At 35.3% G+C, this 22,361-nt stretch overlaps 2 protein-coding genes across 2 annotated transcripts; one reads left to right on the top strand and one right to left on the bottom strand.

Annotated features, from left to right (window-relative positions):
• Nucleotides 1–219: 219 nt before the first annotated feature.
• Nucleotides 220–13,166, top strand: LOC126688558 (pre-mRNA-processing factor 19-like). Its single transcript, XM_050383294.1, has 18 exons — nt 220–387; nt 531–616; nt 1,769–1,840; nt 2,005–2,067; nt 3,953–4,039; nt 5,405–5,546; nt 5,642–5,763; nt 5,972–6,088; nt 6,861–6,956; nt 7,036–7,095; nt 8,897–8,971; nt 9,660–9,764; nt 10,252–10,368; nt 10,449–10,526; nt 11,150–11,246; nt 11,626–11,677; nt 12,451–12,521; nt 12,609–13,166. The coding sequence occupies exons 1-18, from the start codon at nt 375–377 to the stop codon at nt 12,722–12,724; spliced, it is 1,569 nt and encodes a 522-aa protein (XP_050239251.1). The 5' UTR covers nt 220–374; the 3' UTR covers nt 12,725–13,166.
• Nucleotides 13,167–16,068: 2,902 nt separating this feature from the next.
• LOC126688557 (uncharacterized) lies at nt 16,069–22,007 on the bottom strand. Its single transcript, XM_050383292.1, has 8 exons — nt 21,653–22,007; nt 20,522–20,952; nt 20,350–20,422; nt 20,177–20,257; nt 19,956–20,019; nt 19,385–19,472; nt 19,193–19,277; nt 16,069–16,314 (listed from the first exon to the last, which is right to left on the bottom strand). Exons 1-8 carry the CDS (start codon nt 21,746–21,748, stop codon nt 16,276–16,278), a joined length of 957 nt encoding a protein of 318 aa, XP_050239249.1. The 5' UTR covers nt 21,749–22,007; the 3' UTR covers nt 16,069–16,275.
• Between the last annotated feature and the right edge of the window lie 354 nt (nt 22,008–22,361).

The following is a 22,361-nucleotide window of genomic DNA, read 5'->3' as shown; positions in this document are numbered from 1 at the left end:
GGGTAAATTGTAATTTGTCCCAAATATAGATGTATAAATATAGATAGAGATATAGATATGGATAAAGATAAAGATATATAGACAAGTAAAGTGGGTTAAATTGGGTTTTAAGCCGAGTGGGTCAAATACCAAAGCCCATTAATCTCTAAGCTTTTTTGTTAGAAGCCCAAGCCTGGTGTCGGTTTTAAACCTACTTGGGTTTTTATTTTGTTTTGTTTTGGAAAAAAAAAAACTCATTGATTGCACAAAAACAACCTCTTTTCTCTCTTTCGCATTCCTGCTTCTCGCTTTTTGTTTGCTCTCTCATCAGAAAATACGGGGCAGCCAAAAACACAAAGCTCAGAGCCCAAACCCTAGCTCCAACCACAACCACAATGAACTGCTCAAGTAAGCTCTCTCTCTCTCTCTCTCTCTCTCTTCTCTCTCTGTTCGTGTTTTACTCTCTTTGTTGTATTTCTACTCAGTGGCATTTTGGTTATTCTTCTCTAATATCTGTCTCTTTTTGTCTTTCTCTGCTTTTCACCGTATAGTTTCCGGCGAAGTGCCGGAGGAGCCGGTGGTCTCCACGAAATCCGGCCTGCTTTATGAGAAGCGTTTAATCGAGAGACACATCTCCGTATGTTTATTTTTTATTTCTCTCTCTCTCTCTCTCATGCTAGGGTTTCTGTTTGCTTTTTTCTTTAATCTCTGTTTGGTTCTTCAGAAAGTATCGGAAAAGAAAGAAAGTTACAATTTAAAAAAAAAAGATGAACATTTTTTTTCTTTTTTTGCTCTATGGCTAATTTTAGGTTTTCTTAGCTATTTTAAAAGAGTGTTGACTTGTACTTAGCTTCTGAGAAGTAATTGACATTGAAAGCTTAGGTTTTAATTGTATTTAAACCCCATTTACCAAATTAACTTCACTCAAATTTATAGCTATAGTTTAGTTGTGTTTCCATCTTGTTTTAATTTCTATTGCCAGTGTGAAATCAATAGTTCGAGACAAACAACATTCAATGCTTTGAAAAAAAAAAATTCCCATTAGTTTTGGAAGTCAAAAGATAGCATTAGTAGAAGTAGTAAAAAAGAACGTGTCACTAATTTTTGATAAGGATATATAGCCGACTCAAATTTTCGGACTAAGGCTTTGTTGTTGTTGTAGTTTTGGAAGGGAATCTGGGGTTTTGCATTTTATATGCCTATTTGTTGTAGGAGCATGTTAATAATTTGCCCTGTGTAAACCAGAATTTTCATTACAAAATTATGAGGCTTGAGACGTAGTCGGGTGCCAAAATGTGATTCCCTTTATTTATTTTGATTCACTTGATCAACTGAATAAAACAGAGACATATAATACTCTTTCCTCTCCTTTTTTCTTCTTCTCTTTTATTTTCTCTATTTAATAACAACCTAATGGAGTGTTTTATAATTAAGCCTAGTGCAACATGTTTTGCACTTGTAAAAACATGGAATGTAAGATGAAGAGGCACTTCTTTCTTATTTCCTTTATTCTGCCACTTCAGAGCGTTAATACCTTCACTTCCAAAATTTCTACTTGTTTATTAAAATTCCATAACTAATGGATGTATGACTTTTTATTTTATTATATATATATATATCAGTATTGTATTAGTTATTTTTTCCTCTTGCAATTCAATTGTTTCTGCAAAATTCTTGGTTTATATTTTCTCAATTGTTTCTTTATAATTTTGATCAATTCATTGTCTTTCAAAGTAGTTTTGGTGCTATGTGTGATGAAAAATAGCATTTTCGTTTATTATATGGATAGGATTATGGAAAATGCCCAGTTACGGGGGAACCACTAACTATGGATGACATTGTTCCAATCAAAACAGGCAAGGTACGCATAGTAAAATATGTATATTTATGCTTTCTATGGTTGGATTTAATCCCAATTCTCTTGTACAATGATTAAGAAATTTTACCAGCTAAGGTAGTTGAGACCGTACATTGCTGTTGATTATATTTATCATGCACTGATGCATTCTTGGGCCTGCCATGCAGATAGTGAAGCCCAGGCCTCTACAGGCTGCTAGCATACCTGGCATGCTCGGAATGTTCCAGAATGTATGTGACATTGGTTTATAATCATACTTTCCCAATTCATTTTCTTTAAATGGTTTTATATGCTGTGGACTTTTTTGCATTTTTTCCCCATTTTTTATACTTTGCTCTTTAATCAGATTGTGGTTCTTCATTTTCATCAATTATTCATGACCATAAAATTTGCTTTGTAGTGTCTCTAACTATCTATGGTGAGAAGGTTTTATATATGCAACTAGTACGTGTCTTGTCGTCATCATCATCATAATTGTTGATTTCTGTCCTTGAATTCATGCTTGATGGGCATCTTAATCTTATGTTGTTGCTTGTCTTAACCCCAAGTTATTTGTTTAAGCCTAAAGTTGGCACCTCTGGTAGTGGCATCTTAATCTTATGTTGTTGCTTGTCTAACCCAAAGATTTTTGTTTAAGCCCAAATTTGGCACCTCTGGCGGTGGTCAGAATGTGATGGAAACTAGTCATTACCTAGTCATTTCAAGGAACAAAAAGGATTTGATATGTGGTGTTCTGTATTCACATGCTGTGACAATTTTAAGATATTGTCAATCTGTTATATGCTGGATATTCTCACAGAGTTCACCTGGATTAGAACAGCTTGAAAGTTTGAGAGTGTGTGTTGTTTGCTTACCTAGCATGTTGGCTTGTAGGGTGAGAACAGTGGTTGTTTTGGCTTGGATTTTTAGTGGTTAATGGATTGAAATCACTTGTGTAAGCTTGCTGCAATTTCTTCCCAGCAAGAGAATTTCAGGTTCTAAGTGGTATTTCCACCCTCCAGAAGAATGGGGTGGTCAATGAGGCCACAGGTACAAGCTCAAATGGCATTTCTCTCCTTGTAACTGGATGAGATTGTAGGTTCAAGACTCACTAAATATTTATGACTTACCATTAAAAAAAAAGCACAAAATTCGTAACTGAAAAACTAATAATACACCTAAATGTGGTTTTCAGTTTTCATATTCTTTAAGTAGACTAAAACTGTATTAAAATTTGTTTATTACAAGTGCTCTTCCAAGGGTATTACCTAAGAAGCACGGGTACGGTATGCAGAAATTTTTGAAAAAATAGGACATGGTAAGGTGGGATATATCTATTAAATAATTATTAAATATATCTTCTATATATTATTAAGCATTTCTTTTTACTTATCAAACCAAAAAAATATTATTAAGCATTTCTTTTTAATATAATGCTAAATATATATCAAATTAAGAGTAATAATGGATAATAAAGCAAATCCATGACTATTAAATGATGTTTAGAAATTAGAATACAAACCAAGAATATAGATATTTATTACTTTTCAAATGCAATATTACTATTCGGAGCATGAAAGCTCCCTTTGTCTTGTGAAGGGGTATTTGATGACTCTTGTTCTCATGTCCTCGTCATGTCCTGCATTTAAAAAAAAAAAAAAGAAGACACGAATGCAGAAGTGTCCCAGGCGTGTCAAGTGTTTGACACGGATGTGACATAGGTACAACACCCCAAATGAAGTGTCTATGCTTCCTAGGGTAGTACAGAATTCATTAGTGAACCCCATGCCGGCTGTGCAAATCTTCATAAGCACCACCTGCATCATCAAATATAAGGAAATCCTTTTGGTTGGATGATCCTGATAATGTTCTTTCTTAGGTATGTCAAACATATTATGTGCCCCTCAACAACTTGTTATATAATATGTGTCTGGCTGCTAATTTATGGTATAAATTTGGGATTTATTTTGTTTTTTGGCCATTATCAATTTATTCTAACAGTGTACTGATTATTATAGTGTTTTATGTTTTGCACTTAGATCCCATCATTTAAGAAATAATTCCATTATTTTTTTAATTGATTTTCTCTTTATTGTCTGATCGTAAGGTATGTTTTCCTTCTTTCTTTGGTTATAGGAATGGGACAGTCTGATGCTGGCCAACTTTGCATTGGAACAACAACTACATACAGCAAGGCAAGAGCTCAGTCATGCTCTATACCAGGTAGTAGCTACTAAATTATATTATGCCGTCTAGTTCTTGTTTTATATTATAAATTCATTTAAATATTTTAATGTCAGATTGTCTTTCTTCTATTTTTTATTTTATATTATTATTGCTGGTTTTCATTTGCTCGTCTTAATATTTTTTACATTTTTTTCACGATGTGCATGAATCCTTAACACTGTTGGTCCACACTCTTCAATTGTGTGACAGAGCTGACATTCTGAAATTGTCATCAAATTATTTTGATTACACTTTTAGTTATAATTGGTAAATGTACATCTAATAAAGTCCTTAACTTATTCTTAGGCTCCTAAGGAACTGAATTTTCAGAAGCCATCCTTGTTGTTTGCTTCCTATATCTTTTAGATTTGAGGGGATATCAAGTAATGCTAGTGGAGTTGGTTTTAATATTCCAGTCTAAGTCGTTAGCATTCAAAGTGGGTTGGAATTGAGCCTTTATTGCTCTCAAGCAACCTCTTAAATCTACTTCACTGTTATTGATAATTGGCATCTAAGAGGAAGGTTTCTTTGGGAGGTGGGACTACTTCAGTGTTATGCATTTAAAGTTTGTATTTGGAATTATGTTATCTTCTTCTCACAATGTATGTTTTGACAACGATTTTCTTTCGTTCTTAATTGTTTCCCTGCCCACTCTCAAATCATTGTTCTTTTAGATTTGAATAATTTAATCCTTTCTGGTGTTAGTTTATTATGAGAGTTTAGCGTGAGTACCATTTAACCTTGACATATTTTGCAATTGAACCTTTTTTGGGCCCAAATTACCCAAATACTTTCCACAGTTGTGATTTTTGACGTTATAAAAGTTTGTACTTTATACACACACAGACAGACACACACATATATATTCTGAAAGAGGAAGTTCTCTTTGGGAGGGATTACTACTTCTCTGTATTGATTTCCTAAGAAGGATGTCACTGAAGTCTCTCTATCTCTTAAATTTGTGGCTCAACTAGCACCTTCTACTGTTTCCAATAGAGACGTTCAAGGTTTAAATCCCCCCTCCCCCTACTATTAAATTATCCAAAAAAAATTTGTTGTTAATAGTACCTATCAAAAAAAGTTTTTGTTAACAGTATTTCAGAATCTGGTAATACACAGTATCCCAAACTTTTTAAGGTTTTTGTAAAGACTACTGTTAAGGAAGATTTTATCATGTGAGTTAAGCTGCAATACTTTTGAAAAAAATGTTTTGCAATCTCTCATGCTTGGATCTTTACGTTGCATATAATTTTCTCTTCCCCTCTTGTTGCATTGAAAAAAATGTTCTTGCATCTCAATAATTGATTAGACCGTGTATCTATGACTTCCATTGTATCTAAAATTTGGTTGGTATATGGGCAGCATGATGCCGCTTGCCGTGTGATTGCAAGACTTAAGAAAGAAAGAGATGAAGCAAGGTCACTACTTGCTCAGGCTGACAGGCAAATACCCATGTCAGCATCAATGGCAGCAAATGCTCCTGCACTTAGCAACGGAAAGAGAGGTAGTTTGTTTATGTGCTTTTTGGTTTATTTTCATATATATTTTTTAATATTAATTTACCTATAGCTCATTGGAATTCTGTTAATGTCATTGTAGCTGCTGAGGATGAGGAGTTTGGCCCTGGTGGAAAGAGAATACGTCCTGGGATATCTGCAAGTATTATCGGTGAGCTGACCGACTGTAATGCAGCTCTATCACAACAGCGCAAAAAGCGACAGGTATTGGTTGTTATGACGCAGTATCACTGAAATTATTCTGTTTTCAGTACTAATTGATTAGTTAAAAGGATATTTATTCTCTTACTTGACTTTTGTGCATGTTTTTTATTTTTTTTATTTTTTTATTTTTTTTTATCAATTTCTAATCGCTCTAATCTTCTTCTATCCCCTCCTTCCCTTCTCTCTTTTCATATGATTTGTATATCAGATACCTCCAACAGTGGCTACCGTTGATGCTTTGGAGAGGTATACCCAGATTTCTAGTCATCCACTTCACAAAACAAGCAAACCTGGTGTTGTATCTCTTGATATCCATTATGACAAGGTATGGCATTAACTAAAATCTTAATTTGTGTATGCATATATTATAAAATCTTGTTACATGTATTGTTCAATACAATAGGGGTTCAAGTGTAGTGTGAGCCCAGTGGTAGTGACACCCTTTGTGGTGCCCAATGTCTGTGGTTCAAACACCACCTCCCCCTCCCCCACTATCTATAAAAAAAAAAAGTATTGTTCAGTTGAGTAAGTAGTTCAACATTCATTGCCTAGGTGCTGGTGCTGAATTGTAGCCTCAATGTCTAGGGAAGTTCCTTGACTATCAGTTGCTCTCATCTCATGCTTCTATTCTTCGCATGTCCTTCTATGTAGTCGTGGTACATTCTGTATTATAATTCTATGGTATGGTTATGTTGTCCAAACTGCTCCCAGAAAACAAAAGGTCTAAATACAAAAGAAAAAAAGAACTGAAGGGAATAGTGGTGGTATGGAAATGGGCTTTAGATGACATGGTGATATGTAATTGGGCTCACAAGATCAAATTCCTCATTTTTTTGTTTGTTTGGTTAGTTGGTTGTTCATTCTTGTATGAATCTCTGATGAATTATGATGAAATTTGCAAGCAAACACATAAAACTAAAAAACCCTAGTATATACAATTCGCCTCACTAGGGTCTTCTTGTTTTTAAGTTCCATGCTATTTTGTTATTCAGCACTCCTCTGATGCTCTAACAATGATTTGTGTTCAAGAAGATGCTGCCAATTGGCTTAAATATGATACTGGCACTCTAATAAAAGCACTTCCCCCTATTTTCTAGGATATAATTGCAACTGGAGGGCTTGACACAAATGCTGTCCTTTTCGATCGACCAACTGGACAGATCTTGTCTACACTCAGTGGTCATTCGAAAAAGGTTTGATTTTTCTGTCTTCTTTAAATTCTTTAGTTGTCTTGAAAATCTATGAACTTATTAGACTTTCTGTGCTTGTTAGGTTACGAGTCTAAAATTTGTTGCACGGGGCGATTTATTCTTGACTGGCTCTGCAGACAAGGTAAACAGTCAGCTTTGTGGGAATCAAGTTTCACAATTATGAATCCATGAATATTGACATGCATTTTTTTTTTTTTAGTTTTGTATTTTCTTGGATATGTATGTTTGTTAAAGGTAATTTTTCCAATTAAGGTACAGAAAGTTTGGTTTTAACAAGCTAAATTGAGGCTGCGAAATCCTCCCAGATCCGCCTACTGTGGATTGGACAAAGCAAAGGTGACTTTTTATGAAGTGTGAAATGAAGTCCTGTCCTCACTTTAAACCATTAAAATTGGAGCAGAAATTATAAAACCTTACCTTCATTCTGTTCTTTCTGTTATCCCTCCCTTCTACCACAACTTTGGGGAGAGATGGATGGCCCTTACTTCTCTCCTTCCCTCTGAAATGTCTTCATCCCTGCTACTTTTCATCTATCCTACTAAACATTGACATATAAAAGTTCCCTATCAATGTGTTATGAGTCCTTCAAAGTAGCCCTCAAATCCTTCCTCCCTCAGGAAAAGAAGGTTTCTCCGCTTGGATGTATAAGTTGCACAAAGTGTTGTAAAATTGGATTTTTAAGTCAAGAAACTTGTGGCTCGAGCTCGACTCAATGGCACTACCCAGATAGTTCTATGGGAAGAACTTGGGTTTGAATTCCCACTCCACCACTTGTTATAAGAAAAATAAGGGGTTCTGAAAGACCTAAACACTTTGAGATTGCAATTATTAAATTTTCATGCCCCTTTTTCGTAACCCAGATGATTATACTGTTTATAAAATGTTAGTTATTTACTAAGATCTGGTGTAGTGGTGTCCGTTACATTGGAATGTTGTCAATTAGGTTAAATTTTGGTTGACTTAAGATAAGAGTTAGTTATGATCATTTCATTCAACTACACAGTATAGAACAGTTATGTTGAAGACAATCTAATTATATAGCTACTATTGTTTATGCTGATGGGTTTACTGCTACCAGCCAAACTGCCTGTGAGAACCATAATTTGTAACCAAGATGGCCAATTTTACATCCTAGGCTAGCTCCAATGGTTGGCTTACAAGGTAGTGGGCTATTTGGGAAAGGATTGCATGTGACATTGGGAAGGATTATAACATACTGTGAAGTGCAAAACACATTGTGATAGTTGAATTCTCTTAGACATGCTTTCATGTACGCAAGGAGCCTGAATTGCAAATATGGACCTTGAGACTATTAAGATGAAATCATAACTTACTGATATGAAAAGATGCAAGTGAAGGTTTTTTTATCCTTGTTTTGGTTGTTTTCTTTTGAGTTTGAATGCCTTTTCAAGTGACATTGAATAGATTATGTAAAAAAGAAAACATCTAGATCTTTTTCAATTGGTGATTTCGTGCCAGTATTTATAGTGTAAATATTTGAAAATTGCTTGATTGCATTTTGTAATTTGTGATTACTCTGTATAGTGTAAATATTTGAAAATTTGGGGCCCTGTTAAGCCCCCTCCTCCCTCTCTTTTTAAAAACTAAACACTTTCGTTGTAGCTTTCATGCTCACAATTTACAGACATTCTGATTGCCAAAGTCTAAAGGAGATGATTATGCTGATATTAACAAGTTTTTGTGTCCTTGATGATTATACTAAATAAAATGTTTCAATCCCTAAAACTCATAGAATTTCCATATTTGAAAACTATATTGTTTTCTGCTATCTGTCTTAAATCTTAATGTAAATCCATGGCATGAGTGTGTTAAACAATTGATGTTTACAGCTCATATGTGATTTTGTTTCTGCTGTTTCTGCCTTTATCCCTGAAATGTTTTCTTTTTTTCATTGGCTGAAGACTGTACGCGTGTGGCAAGAGTCTGATAATGGGAACTATAACTGTAGGCAGATCTTGAAGGATCATACTGCTGAGGTAAAAATGCTTTCGATTCTATTGATCATGTCCCTTAACTGATTTTGACTTTGGGTGTAAATTTTGTCTTTATTCTTCATGCGTTTAGTTTGTACTTGGGAAATGGTAGTTGAATTTTCTTATTCAATTCTTTCTTGTCCTCCCCCTCCCCCCTATTTCCTCTTTTCTTATAGTTTTGACGTACCTAGTAAGGTGCTGCTGGAGCATGAGACCTGTATGTGGTCATTAGTAAAGTAAAAAGTGTTACATCAGTTAAGAGTGTTTACAGCTGAGTCCTTTAGTGTCAGGAAACTTGTCTCTCACTATGCTATATTACACTTCATTAATCATGTTCTTTTTCATGTACAACCTGCAACAGGAGGCATTTTCTCTCTATCTTCTTCCTTCTTTTTTTCCCTCTCTTTTTAAATGCTGCACAATATTTCCATTAATTAATACATGTTGATCAAAATAATATCTTGACATCACAATTAATCTAGGATCTTTGAAATATTTTCTGACATTCATGAATACAATTGTTGCATTATATGCAATGAATTCCTCTTACCACTTTCAACACTGCCCTCATCAAGTGGTGTTCTTAACTTTAGAAAAATGGCATGCCATGGTGTAGTTTTCATTTTGGCACTCTTGGAATCTCGGAGTTATTTATTGTTGATGAAGTTTTGCCTTTTTCTCCCTTTTTCAGGTGCAAGCTATTACTGTACATGCCACAAATAACTACTTCGTGACTGCTTCTCTTGATAGCACATGGTGCTTTTATGAACTTTCTTCTGGACTATGTCTAACACAGGTCTCTTTCTCTCCTTCTCGTGCATGTGTGCGCACTCAGACTTGAACTGACACACAAACCCACTGTTATATAGTACATCTAGAACTATGAATCGCATGCATGTATCTAAAGGTTGACAGCCCATTGCATTGACTTAATTAATAAATTCAACACACATGCAAATGTCATTTGAGCTTTCCATAACATGTAGAGGTTGCCAACCCACTGTCATGTAGTACATCTAGATCTGTGAATAGCATGCATGATATGTATCTGAAAGTTAACAGCCCACTGCATTGACTTAATCAATAGATTGAACACATGCACACTCAGACAAACATGCAAGTAAATGTCATTTGAGCTTTCAATAACGTGTTAGAGGTTGCAGAAGAAATAGTGAGCTTTAAATGCTTTCATCAACCTTAAAGTATCTCTCACAGTCATTAGTATGTATCTTTTTCCCTCCATACTTTCTGGTAGGTCAATTTGACAATCTTCAGTTCTGCAGGTTGTGGACTCAACAGATTCTAGTGGATATACTTCTGCAGCATTTCATCCTGATGGTTTAATCCTTGGGACAGGCACTTCAGAAGCTATTGTTAAAATTTGGGATGTGAAAAGTCAGGTATAGCTAGCTCTTTTCTTTACATTACCTCTGTTTTTCAGTGTGTTTCTCTGATAAAACATTCTCTGATTGGTTTACAGGCAAATGTTGCCAGATTTGATGGACATGTTGGGGCAGTAACTTCTATATCGTTCTCTGAAAATGGATACTTCCTTGCAGTAAGTATTCTGCTACTTAAAAATGCCAGAGTTGCGCTTTGATTGGCCAAAGTGAAACTTATTTAATGAAAGCACATTTAGGCGCACTTTTCTTTTTCTTTTTTTGGCTATAAAATATATGAATCATTAAAATTAACTGCTTGATCTTGAAAGACATGACATGGACACTGATTTAACATACAAACACTTTTGTTAAGGTATTTAATTACATAAAAAAAATTGTTTACATATTAAAAGACATAAACAAGGATAATTTACTATTCCTGTGCTTTTTGATCTTTGCCTTTTGGATATACTTTGATTGGACCATATAATTCATCTGATCATAGCTATCACAGTTATGTATTTTTATAAAGCACAAAAGAATTAAACAAAATGTTATTTTTAAATCATCTATCACTACATTATTATCATATTGTCTTTAATAATTGTTTTCAAATTTTACTGTATAAATTTTTTAAGAAATTCACGTTACTTACGTGAAATTATTATTATTATTGTTGTTGTTGTTTGCGCCTAGGCTCTCAGAGTCCTGTGTGCTTGACACTTTTACCAACATTGAAATATGCACAGTAGATAGGTCAGACATTCCATGTTTTGATTTTCATGTCTGAAATGGACAGACTGCAGCTCATGATGGTGTTAAGCTGTGGGATCTACGCAAATTGAGGAACTTCCGAACTTTCTCTCCATATGATTCCGAAACCCCAACAAATTCTGGTATGTAATACTAATAACTATCTCCCCAAAATGCATTGCTCTTTGTAGAGATCAAGCTATTAGAAAATTTACCATAGATTGCTATCTCTCTTTGTAAAAGCCAGTCCATTCAATTTGGAAGCTTTCCTTGTGGCTTTTCTTTGTTGTTTCTCTTTTATTTATTCTCCTCCCCCCTTTCCTTTTTTTTTTTTTTTTAATTCTATGATGGTGTTATTGATAATATTAGTTTTTCTTGTCCATTTAATGCTGTAGCTTTGTAATGTTTATTAGTGGACTTTAAAGATCAAACTCTCCTTATTCTTCATGTATATTATTGTAACATGATACAAAGTCTTGAAGAAATGTGTATAGTAATGGAAGCCATTTTTTCTGTTTGCAGTGGAGTTTGATAATAGTGGGTGTTACCTTGCGCTTTCTGGCTCGGATATAAGGTGGGTGTTCAAAAACCTTCAACTATTGGGTTTTGGTTAAAGATTTTAATCCTGAATGAAATTCAGATCCAATTCACAAATCTGGAGGTCACGTATATTTTAGTTGATTATATTTAATATTAAATAACTTAGCAATTTTGATATATGCTATCTGTCTGCAAATAATTTTTGTTTAAAATATTTGCAAGGAAAATCGTGGCATTCAAGGAGCTCCAGACTTAGTTTTACTCTTCTCTCCTTTGTCTCCCATCCCCCATCCACACACCCTCTTCTTTTTATGGTGGGAAGAGAATTTATAGCGATGCCACCTTGAAAATGGTGGAACTGTTGCTCCAATCTATCACAATACAATCTTGATGTCAGAAGTATAAATATTTGTGGCTTTCACAAAAATCACCAAACTAGCCAAATATTTAGCAAGTTAATGTGGGAAATCTGAAATGGCGTGTTAATGCATGTTTAAGATTCTCACTATCTTGGTCAGTGAGCTCTCGGTTAAATGACACTTCCTTTGTAAGAGCAAGGTGGAAGGTGGGGGGGTCATGGGTTCAACCTTGTGAGTGCATAATTACCAATAAAAAATGATAATTACTATTTTTTATAAGCTGAGCTATCTCTTCTCCCAAAAGGATATTACTATATTAGCCTTGACCAGTTACCAGAGTTTGCACCACCTTTTCATTCCAACTGCATAAAAGCCAAATGTTCTTTTCCCTCTACTTTTTTGTAATTTTGCAGCTATGGAAACTAATTTGGGGCTTATGCTTCTGCAGAGTTTACCAAGTTGCAAATGTTAAATCAGAATGGAATTGTATCAAAACTTTCCCTGATTTGTCTGGCACAGGTTTTTTTTCCTTTTCTACATATTTTTATAATTTGTGGCTTTTAGTTGTTAGTCCTTTATGTTTTACATATTCTGCTCTGATTTCAGGTAAGGCAAGTTGTGTAAAATTTGGCCCGGATGCAAAATATTTAGCAGTAGGATCAATGGATAGAAACCTCCGCATTTTCGGCCTGCCTAGTGAGGATGGTTCGTTAGAATCATAAGGCACCTTCAAGTTGCCCTTTCTTGGAAGTGGACTTCTTGGTATTTCCTGCAGTTTCTGTTACTGCTACTCTTGATTTTTATTGGCTGAAGAAGTGGAAGGTAGAATTACCTAATTATATGATGTTGGTGCTATTCTCACATTCATATTCATAGACCGGAGAATATCCTATGAGCATTTTGCATCAATGTCGCGAGGTGCACTGACAACTGAGCTGGAAACAGTAATATCTCTGAGCAATTCTTAGTCTCCATGTTATCATCTCTTTATAAGTACATGTCCAATCTAATGTATTATTATTATTTCCAAATTTTTCTTAATGAGATTTTGTTCTTTACGAATAGTTCAGTTGTTGGCCAAGAATTTAGCCTTGTATGTTCAAATGTGGTTGGGTGATAAGATTATGACAATTGTTTCTGAAAATTATCAGACTGCCTTTTGTTTTTTTGGTGTGTAATTTGTTGCACTTCAATCTCTGTCAATCAAATTTAGAACGGATTCCTGACCAACCCTTGCAAGTGTGCAGTTTATAATAGTCATTATTAACAATGTGGGTGGGCATTTCAAAGTTGAGCACAGGTTTTGGTGTTTAAACGTATGTAATATATATCAATTTCGTTAGTGACAAGAAACTCTTGTGAACTCCCGACTCCCAAAATAGGGTCTTCATTTGAAAAGTCAATAAACACAATTCCAGCTCCTCCGGTCTTATTAATAAACATAATAATATCTTTCCTCCCTGTGTTCGTGTTTTTGTTTTCCCTACACTCCTCCAACACCCAACAAAACTATCAATCTGTCACACATGAGCAAGCAACCCAGATCTAGACCCAAATGTAGGCTCAGCCCCACCACCACTACCGCCAATTGTTGAAGCCACGTCAATGCACCCAAACCCAAATGTTGTCATCACAATAATAAGGAAATTGTAAAGCACCTTGCCATCCAAGCCATGCCAAGAATGATATATGAAGTCACTCGTGCTAAGGAAAGGTTGAAATTTCTGTATGCCATCTTTGCAATGCCAATCCATTCCTCCCCCAGATTAAAGGTGTTCAAAAACCGATTCGGATTGACAGACGGAGCTGGAAATTGAAGAATGAGATGGCAGTTGGTAGAGGCTTGTCGGCTGGTACGGATTTTTTTACCAAATGTTTCGAGATTCCAATGAACACCGAACCAACTGACAAACATATAAAAATCTTATTAAATAATGTAGTAAACATTATATTATATAGAGTTTTACTAACATATGCCCTTAGAGCATATATTAGTAATATGGAAAAATGAAAAAAGTAATTTAGGTAATAAAAATGAATTGTTTTGAAGTTATATCAGCATTTAATTCTCACAAGTTATATCAGCATTTGCTCTTTCTTTTTCTTTTTTTCTTAATCCATTGTTTTTTATTCATTCCTCCTTTTTCCTATTTCATTTTGGTGCTCTCTCTCTCTCTCTCTCTCTCATAAGTCTCAATGAATAGGCGAGCTTCTCTGGCAAGTACCTCCAACCAATGTCACCGTGGTTGAGATCAATGCCTACAGTTGTCAAGTACTTTTGCGCATAAAACCCTAGTAATATTATAGTTGTAGATAGGGCTGTCCAGCGAGTCAAGGATCTGACCAAACTGACTGAAATCGACCGACCCGAATCCAAGCGGGTGGACCCAAAGCCCATGGTCGGTCGGATTCAGGTCTCTCTCACAAAAACCGAATATTTGGTTCGGGTAGTGGGTTAAAGGATTAAAAATCCGTAGAACCCGACCCGACCGAAGGTTTCAGATTTAAAAATATATATATATATATATATATATCTTTTCGGTTCTCTCTAGGTGAACACGTGAAAACTAAAATTGGTATGACTTAAGCACTGACTTATTAAGCCTCACACGCTATCTAAAACTTACATGCAAAGATAAACTCAAATCAGAAAAGCTAAATTTCAAATAAAAAACAGAGTTTCAGAGGCTTCAAACGTCTTCCACAGTTCCACTTCCACATGACCTCATATTTTTAAACTTAAACCTCTCCATCCGCATCTCACTCTCTCAAAATCTCATCTCCTTTCTCTCTCTAAAGTCTCTGTTCTCTCTAGTCTCTTTGGTCTCCGCTCTACACTCCACACTCTCCACGGTGTTCTTTCACAAGAAAGTGTGCTAGGCTTGTGAAGGAACAAAGAGCAAGGTTCTACATCATGAGGCGCTGCGTGACTATGCTCATTTGCTGGAGAGAATATATCGATTCTTAAAGAAATGAGTTTTATAGAGGGAAAGAGAGAGAGATGGCACTCTAGAGGGACTAAACAAAGAAAGTTCACTCTTTTTTCTCATGCCTCTCTCAGTCTCTCTCCTTTTCCTCTTTCTTTCTATGAGATCGTTATTGGGTTAAGCAAAAAAACCACCCAGTTTAAAGATTTTCTTGGCGTCCAAAAAGGAATAGGAAGAGAAAGATATATAATCTTGTACATAAATTTTTTTTTCCACTTTTTTGTGTTTTTTTTTTTTTTTTGGGGGGGGGTGGGGGGGTAGATTCTTTTTGGGGGCACTAAAAATCTCCTTTGAAGGAGACGGGTTCATGATGTTGCTGTTAATTAATTCTAGTGTTTATCTGTCTGGAAATATAGAGGCATTAAATTCAGAACAGAATCAAAATTAGCTTCAGTAATCCCATTATCATTGATCATACTCTTAATTACCTCTAATACTTGTGTTTTTTCTTTCTTATTTTTTGGTTTTCTGAGCTTGGTGGTGACCTTATTTGAGTTATTTCTTTGTTTCCCATCTGGGTTTTATTGATCTTGATGGAAGTGATGGGTCATTTTGAGATCTCAGGTATATTTTCTTCCTCACTTCACTCTCCACCCTGGGTCAAGTCTTCTCAGCCTCTCGATCTCAGCTCTCCATTAATTAAGGCCAAAAAGGCCCGTAAAAATAGAACTAAAAAAAATATTCAAGCAAATCCCAAAATTGGTTCAATTTGAAGCCCAAACCCGCCAAACCAACAGACAGGTTCGATCTGTATGTTTGGTCGAGTATGGGTCAAATTTTAGGCCACCCGACCAGGGCGGGTTGAGTACGGGTCAGGCCTAAACTCGAGCCGACCCGACCCAACCTGTGGACAGTCCTAGTTGTAGACATTACATCCATGATCCAACCCATGAGATTCGGAGGATCAGATTGAATATTAGTCTGATGAAATTTGGGGGAATTATTAATTATCTGCAGTATTGTATTCTTGCAGCTTGGGTCACAGCCACACTAGAAAGAAAATCTACAGTGTTGTATGGCATTCGCTACCAATCATCTAGCCACTGAAATGCAAGAGTGGCTGCTCAGAATACCATGGCTACAAAAGCATTTTCTAACTAAAACTCAAATTCTATTGATTCATCTTATGGATAAATACATCATCTCCCATATATATATATATATATATATATAAAATAAGAGCTCTTCGGTATTACAAATGGAGGTAACTTTAAATTAAATGAATAAAGAATAGGATTACAACAGATCTTGAATGACAAGTGAGCAAAGCATCTTAGTGCCTTGTCCTAGGTAAGGTAATGCGAAGCATGCTTAAAACCCCATAGCTGCACAACAGACAAAGCTCATATTAGAAACAAACTATGATGAAGATTAAAGTTGAAATATGCAGCTGCAAACATGACTGCTTATAAAATGGAAGAAAACAATCAAAAGGGCTAACATGGACATAGCTTCGCCATATCTTTCATCAAAGAAATTCCACATGCTTTGGTTAAATATGGTTTGGATCCTCTCCAATTCCAAAATAAAAGTTTCAGTTCTAATCCCATGGCTAAGACATGACATGTAAGTCCTAATCAATGGTGGAAAACAAGACATGGGCCAGCCCTAGAAGAGTTAAAATTCGGATCTGAAAAAGATGGTCTTTCAACCACAGATTGCCTGGTCACAATGGGGATTGCACATGGGCCAGCCTGTCCAACGTCCATGGCCAGCACCAACTGCTTTAGTGGTGCCTCCCAGATTTCAGAAGATTAGGTTTCTGGGTTTACCATTGTCATCACAATAGCCATCACTCCCTCCTCTACGTTAGGTTGTTGCAGCTATTCTAGTTGTTACAAAGAAGGTTCCAAAGACCAAACCATTTAAAAAACTGGAAAATAAGGAGGCCAAAGATTTGAATGTTGAATTAGAGTTCAATCAGAGGTCAAACCGAAATAATGTTATAATGAATTTAAAAATTAATTAAAACATAAATAAATAGATTAAATTTTTACACACACACACACACATATATATATGTTGACTAAAAAACACATGTAAAGAAATTTGGGTATCTTTCAAATACATCTTCACAACTTTTGTAAGGCTAATAGAAAGTAATAAAGTGTAAACAAGCATAAGGCAAAATAGAAAATAATAAAGCTTAAACAAGCATTAATAGATATTGAGTTTATCAATCCTTCAAGTACAAAGTCTAATTGCATAAACAACCAAATGAATTCCTAGTTATACACTGTTTTCTTGCAAAAATATAGAATTTCAAATAGTGTCATCAACATCATCATCACCAATCATATGAATATCATAATTCATAACACACATTCGGGCATATCTAAATTAAGCACAAAAGCAAATCCCACATCATCAAACCACCATCATCATTTAAAAGTAAACAAATAAAATAAAAAATAAAAAAGCAAAACTCATTCGGCCAAAAAAAGTAAACTAATATCATCACCACAGCCCAATATCATCCAAATTTTTTTTACAAAACCCATATTGAAATCAAGGAAAAAAATAGAGTAAAAATTAGCAAAACCCATATATACACGTAGAGAGAGAGAGAGAGAGAGAGAGAGAGAGAGAGAGAGAGAGAGAGAGATGTTGAATACCTATAAGAAATGAAGAGAAATTGACAGCAGAGAGGGAGGGAGCCAGCTTGAGAGAGAGAGAGAGAGAGGGGGGGGGGGGGGGTGTGGGGGGAAGGGTATATTGGTTGAAGAGGGATGAGATGACATGGTTTACTTTAGCCAAGCAAACAATGTTTTGTGAGGAAACGAGAAACAACATCATTTTGGGTGAGAAAATTCAAAAAGATAAAATAAAATAAAATGAATCAACCTGCTCTAATGGCCAGACCAGGTCACGATTTCCTAAACCAACCTCCCTTTTTTTTCTTTTTCTTTTTTTGTTAGGACCAGTTCCTGATTAACCGGATTGGACTGGCTGGTCTAGTCCGGGATTTTAAATCTGATTGAAGGCGTAGGCCAAGGTTTGGCTTGTGAAAAGATGGCAATAAAAGTGGGTTGGATGCTCAAGGAAGTTGATGTTACTTGGGGGCTTTTCATTTTGTCTACATTGCTTAAAAATGACCATTGGATAAGTAAATCCATCTTGATGGAGTAGACCAAAAATGGCATTTTGGCAAATTTTTACTAATGAACTAGTACTCCAAGTTTCATCTTTGGCTGTGTTTGGTTAGACAAAATATTTTCCTAATGTAAAATATTTTTAGGTGTTTGGTTGCGTTCTTGAAAATGCTAAAACATATTTTCTACTACTTTCCCACGTTTTCTCATCTCCCAAGAACATAAATAATGAAAAAGGAAAATTCTAGATAGAAAAAAAAAATCGTGATTAGTGACTGCTGGTGGTGGCAGCTGGCAGCTGGCAGCTGGCAGCTAACAGCAGTGGTTGGCAATTGGAGACCGGGGACATTAGTGGGGGGTGGTGGTTGGGTGCCAGTTTGGGGGGGGGTGGGGTGTAGGTTCAGTTGATGAGTTTTGGGTGAGGAGGAAAATGAAAGGACCACAAATTTAAGTGTAAAACATTTTCAGCCAAAAGTGCTTTTATTTTATGTTCCGGTTGATCAACAATTTCAGTCACCCCAAACACTTGCAAATGTGGAAAATATTTTTCCATAAAAACAAACACACCCTTAATTGATCTCTCTCAGTACAGTCTCATTATTGTAACAAATAATTTATGGTATCACCATTATTTAAACTTATAATTTGTGGTTCACTATCACTATCACCATAATGCTACTGATATCATGGATCCCAAATTCAGGTTCCTAGTTAATGCACACCAGTCACTACAAGCAGCTAGAATGGAGTCCAAACACGTATAATGTAGTGGCTGGTAGTGGAATGGACTCGAAAAACGTATGATATGATAAAGAAAAAGCATTAGAGCAATTCTTGTACTGACACCGATTGGTGAGAGAGAAATATTAGTGAGCATGAAGTGGGTTAAGGTAGTGTTGGCAGCATCAGCCAATCCTTCATTCTTTCTTAAGAACAATAATAAAACTTAAAGATCACAACACTATCAATAGATGATTACTAAAAAATATGTTGAATAAAAGACAAGCCAGAAAAAGGAGTTACACACGAACATGGAAGCAAAAGCAACAATGTGATCCAGCCACTAAATGTTACAAGTGGACAAGATGAAGTGGTCAAAAAGCTGCATTACCTCAACATTTCTTAACTCAAATTCTTGGTTATGAGCCAAGCATAAATTCCCAAATGTTTCGCAAGGTCCGCTGGTTCCATTTAACCTTTTCAAAAAGAGTTCACAACCATGAGAAAAAATCCTAAAATATTTCTACATCTATTATTCATGTCATGTGAGATTCAAAACAGATCATCAAAATAAGAATCTTACAGATCTCCATCCAAGCACAAAGCAAAGTTACCACCACCACCAAGCGCTAGTATGTCATTCAAACACAAGTAGTAATACCGATTGCTTCCTACATATAGAAATTTAACACTATATAAGATTATGCATAATAAACGCCCATCGAAGGTTTCTCATGCATTTTAAATTTTAATTTTGTTTAGCTTGAAGATGTAATAGATTTCATATTAAGACTTTAATTATTCTTATCCAATGCTGATGATTCCCAATGACTTCACAGGAGCAATGAATTTTGATATGGGCACCTGCTAAAGGAACAACCCTCTTCTTGTAGCAGTTGAAGATTGACAACAATGCCAAATTCAAATAAAGGCCCCAGTTGGGATATGAGTAAATTGGGTGTCCACATTTTGATTATCAAACATTAACGTACCAAACAGTCAAACAGTTAGCACTAAAACCTACTTAAATGCCAATTGCACTATGTACTCATCTTTTTTTTTTTTGGAGGTAGAAAACATAACAACCTTTGGACTTGATTGCTACATCTTAAAAAGAGAAAGCATTACACATATGATTCACTCAAGGTCCTTACCAGTTGGTCTAAATAGTCTCGGTGCACCATATATGGTTGTAAATACGAATGTCTGGTTTGTCCCCTATCACCAAGAAAGAAAGAAATACTAAATCATACTCCAAATATTCAAAGGGAAAAATATAGAAACAGACATGAAATATCAAAAGAGATAGTCGCTTCATCAAGAAGACAAATTAATAAGATTAAATATCAATAAACTTGAAAGCGTGTTAGCTTACTTGATATTTCCTCTTTGCTGTAGGCTTTAAGGGACATTCCAGCAGCCCACCAAACACAGCACCTTGCCGATCACCAACAATCTAGAAGATAAATAACAAGATTTACATTAACTCACATTAACTCCTGTTATCACCACTTAAGAGATATCATTGGACCATAGACATCAACATACCAGCAAACAAGGGCCAGAAAGTTCAGCACTCTTGCGAATAAGTGTACGCAGTGATATACCATGTTTCAACGTACTGCCCTTCATTTCAAGAACCAATATTAAATCAAGACCCAAATACAAGAGAAACAACTGCTTTTAGCGTAGAGTATATAAGCTTTTCAGCAAAGCTTACCTGTACAACAAGACCCATTGGCACCCTTTTACAATATTAGGAAGGGATGACAGCAAAAATTCATACAAGTCCGCAGAAATAAAAACAGACTCATCCATGAGATAGGGTAAATGCTTCCGTGGACTGGGTTGGTCAGTTGCATCTTCAAACATTTCAGACCCACTAGTGCTCCTTCCAGAAGCTGGGTCTTCATTATCTTCTTGATTACTTACAGTTGCCTTCTTCCCAAATACTGGACTACATTCTACGTAGTCATCTAAGAATTTATCTTCAGCTTCTAAGTTCACATATCTATATCCATCAGTGTCTGAATGACTTGGTTTGAGATCATGCTGATGATTGTTCGATCTCAATCCATTGAAGCTGACAGAAGGGATAATGTAGGAAAAATACGAAGAAACAGGTTTCTCCCCTTTAGAATACGACCTGGCCTACACATTTAAAAACTTTACGTCACCATGAAGGTAAAACTCACATTCACAATTCAAATAGAAAATGAGAAAAATGCAGCCGCTTTTGCTTGGAATATTCAAAAACAGTAAAAAGGGTAGAAGATGCCATCTTCATGTATAGTTTCCAAACAAATGAAAAAGAAAAATCAAAATCAACTTGACTAGTCCACATAGCTCTAAAGGGCTTAGTTGAATGCAAATTTTGGTTTTGGTTATCAGCTACCGATCCAAAGCCTATTAGAACATCTCTTAAAACTCTTAACAAAAAAAAATCAACGGTGTTGGAAAGCAAATTACAAGGCTAACCACCCCACCACCTTAAAAACCACAATCATATAACATGAAGATCATATAACCCTCATCTCTTCCTAGTGTATAGGAATAAATTCAATAACAAAAATTACCCATCTGGGTGTTTTTTTTAGGGGTATGTGAATAACAAAAACAAAAAGGCTATATCTTTTAACGATAGCTGATAAAAAAGATTCAAAATATTCTTTTACCCACATAAGATCCCAAACATGCAATTGCAAATTTACCCACATTGAAATTCAACAAAAGGAATGTTAGAATTGTCCAAAACAACAAGATCTAAGCTTTTCCAAGACCAATGATGACAATCAAGCTCAACTGTTTATGTACCAAAAGAATTTTCTTTTAAAAAAGAAAAGAGAAATACCTGAGGTGAAGGAGAAGAGGAGGAGGACGATGAGTTGGGGGAATCAGCAAAGAAACGAGACAGGCTCTCACTCACTTTGTCTTTCAACGTGTGCATCCTCCTGATTTTTTTATGATAATAATGGCGAACCTAACCTCTCTATTGCTATCAAGCTTTGTGTTCGTGTTTTTGTTCTTTTAACGTAAATGTAAATCAGCTTTTTGTGTTTTGCTTTTGTTTTGTGAAAAGGAAATAATTACGAGAAAGTGAACAAAAATAGAGTTGGTGGTGTGAGAGAGAGAAATAATGGCAGCAAGCGATGGATCAACGGAGGAATATAAGGAATTGAAGATTCGGTGAAGTGGTCAATTCACAAATTACATATGCGTTTAGGATCGAATTTTGGTCCGGATTCGCATCCTATGACTGATGATTTTGCTTTTCCTTTTATGGGTTAGGCTAATTTTGCAAATATATTATTTATTTATTTTAGAGAATAATTTTTAAAAAGTTTTAAGAAAAATGTAATTGGCTTTTTCAACGGCGGCTTATTTTTTTTCATAAAAATAGTATTGTAATTTTCTTAAAATGTGGGTATTTGCCAAAATTAAAATATATTAGTTACTAATATTATGCCCGTGCGATGCACGGTTTAATTAAAATTCAAATGTAAACAATTTTTTATTATTAATTTCCTTAAAATTAAATAATAAAATAAACAATAAAAAAT

This window comes from Quercus robur, chromosome 6 (assembly GCF_932294415.1).
Source record: "Quercus robur chromosome 6, dhQueRobu3.1, whole genome shotgun sequence".
NCBI lineage: Eukaryota > Viridiplantae > Streptophyta > Magnoliopsida > Fagales > Fagaceae > Quercus > Quercus robur.
This window is presented reverse-complemented; position numbering and strand designations above follow the sequence as displayed.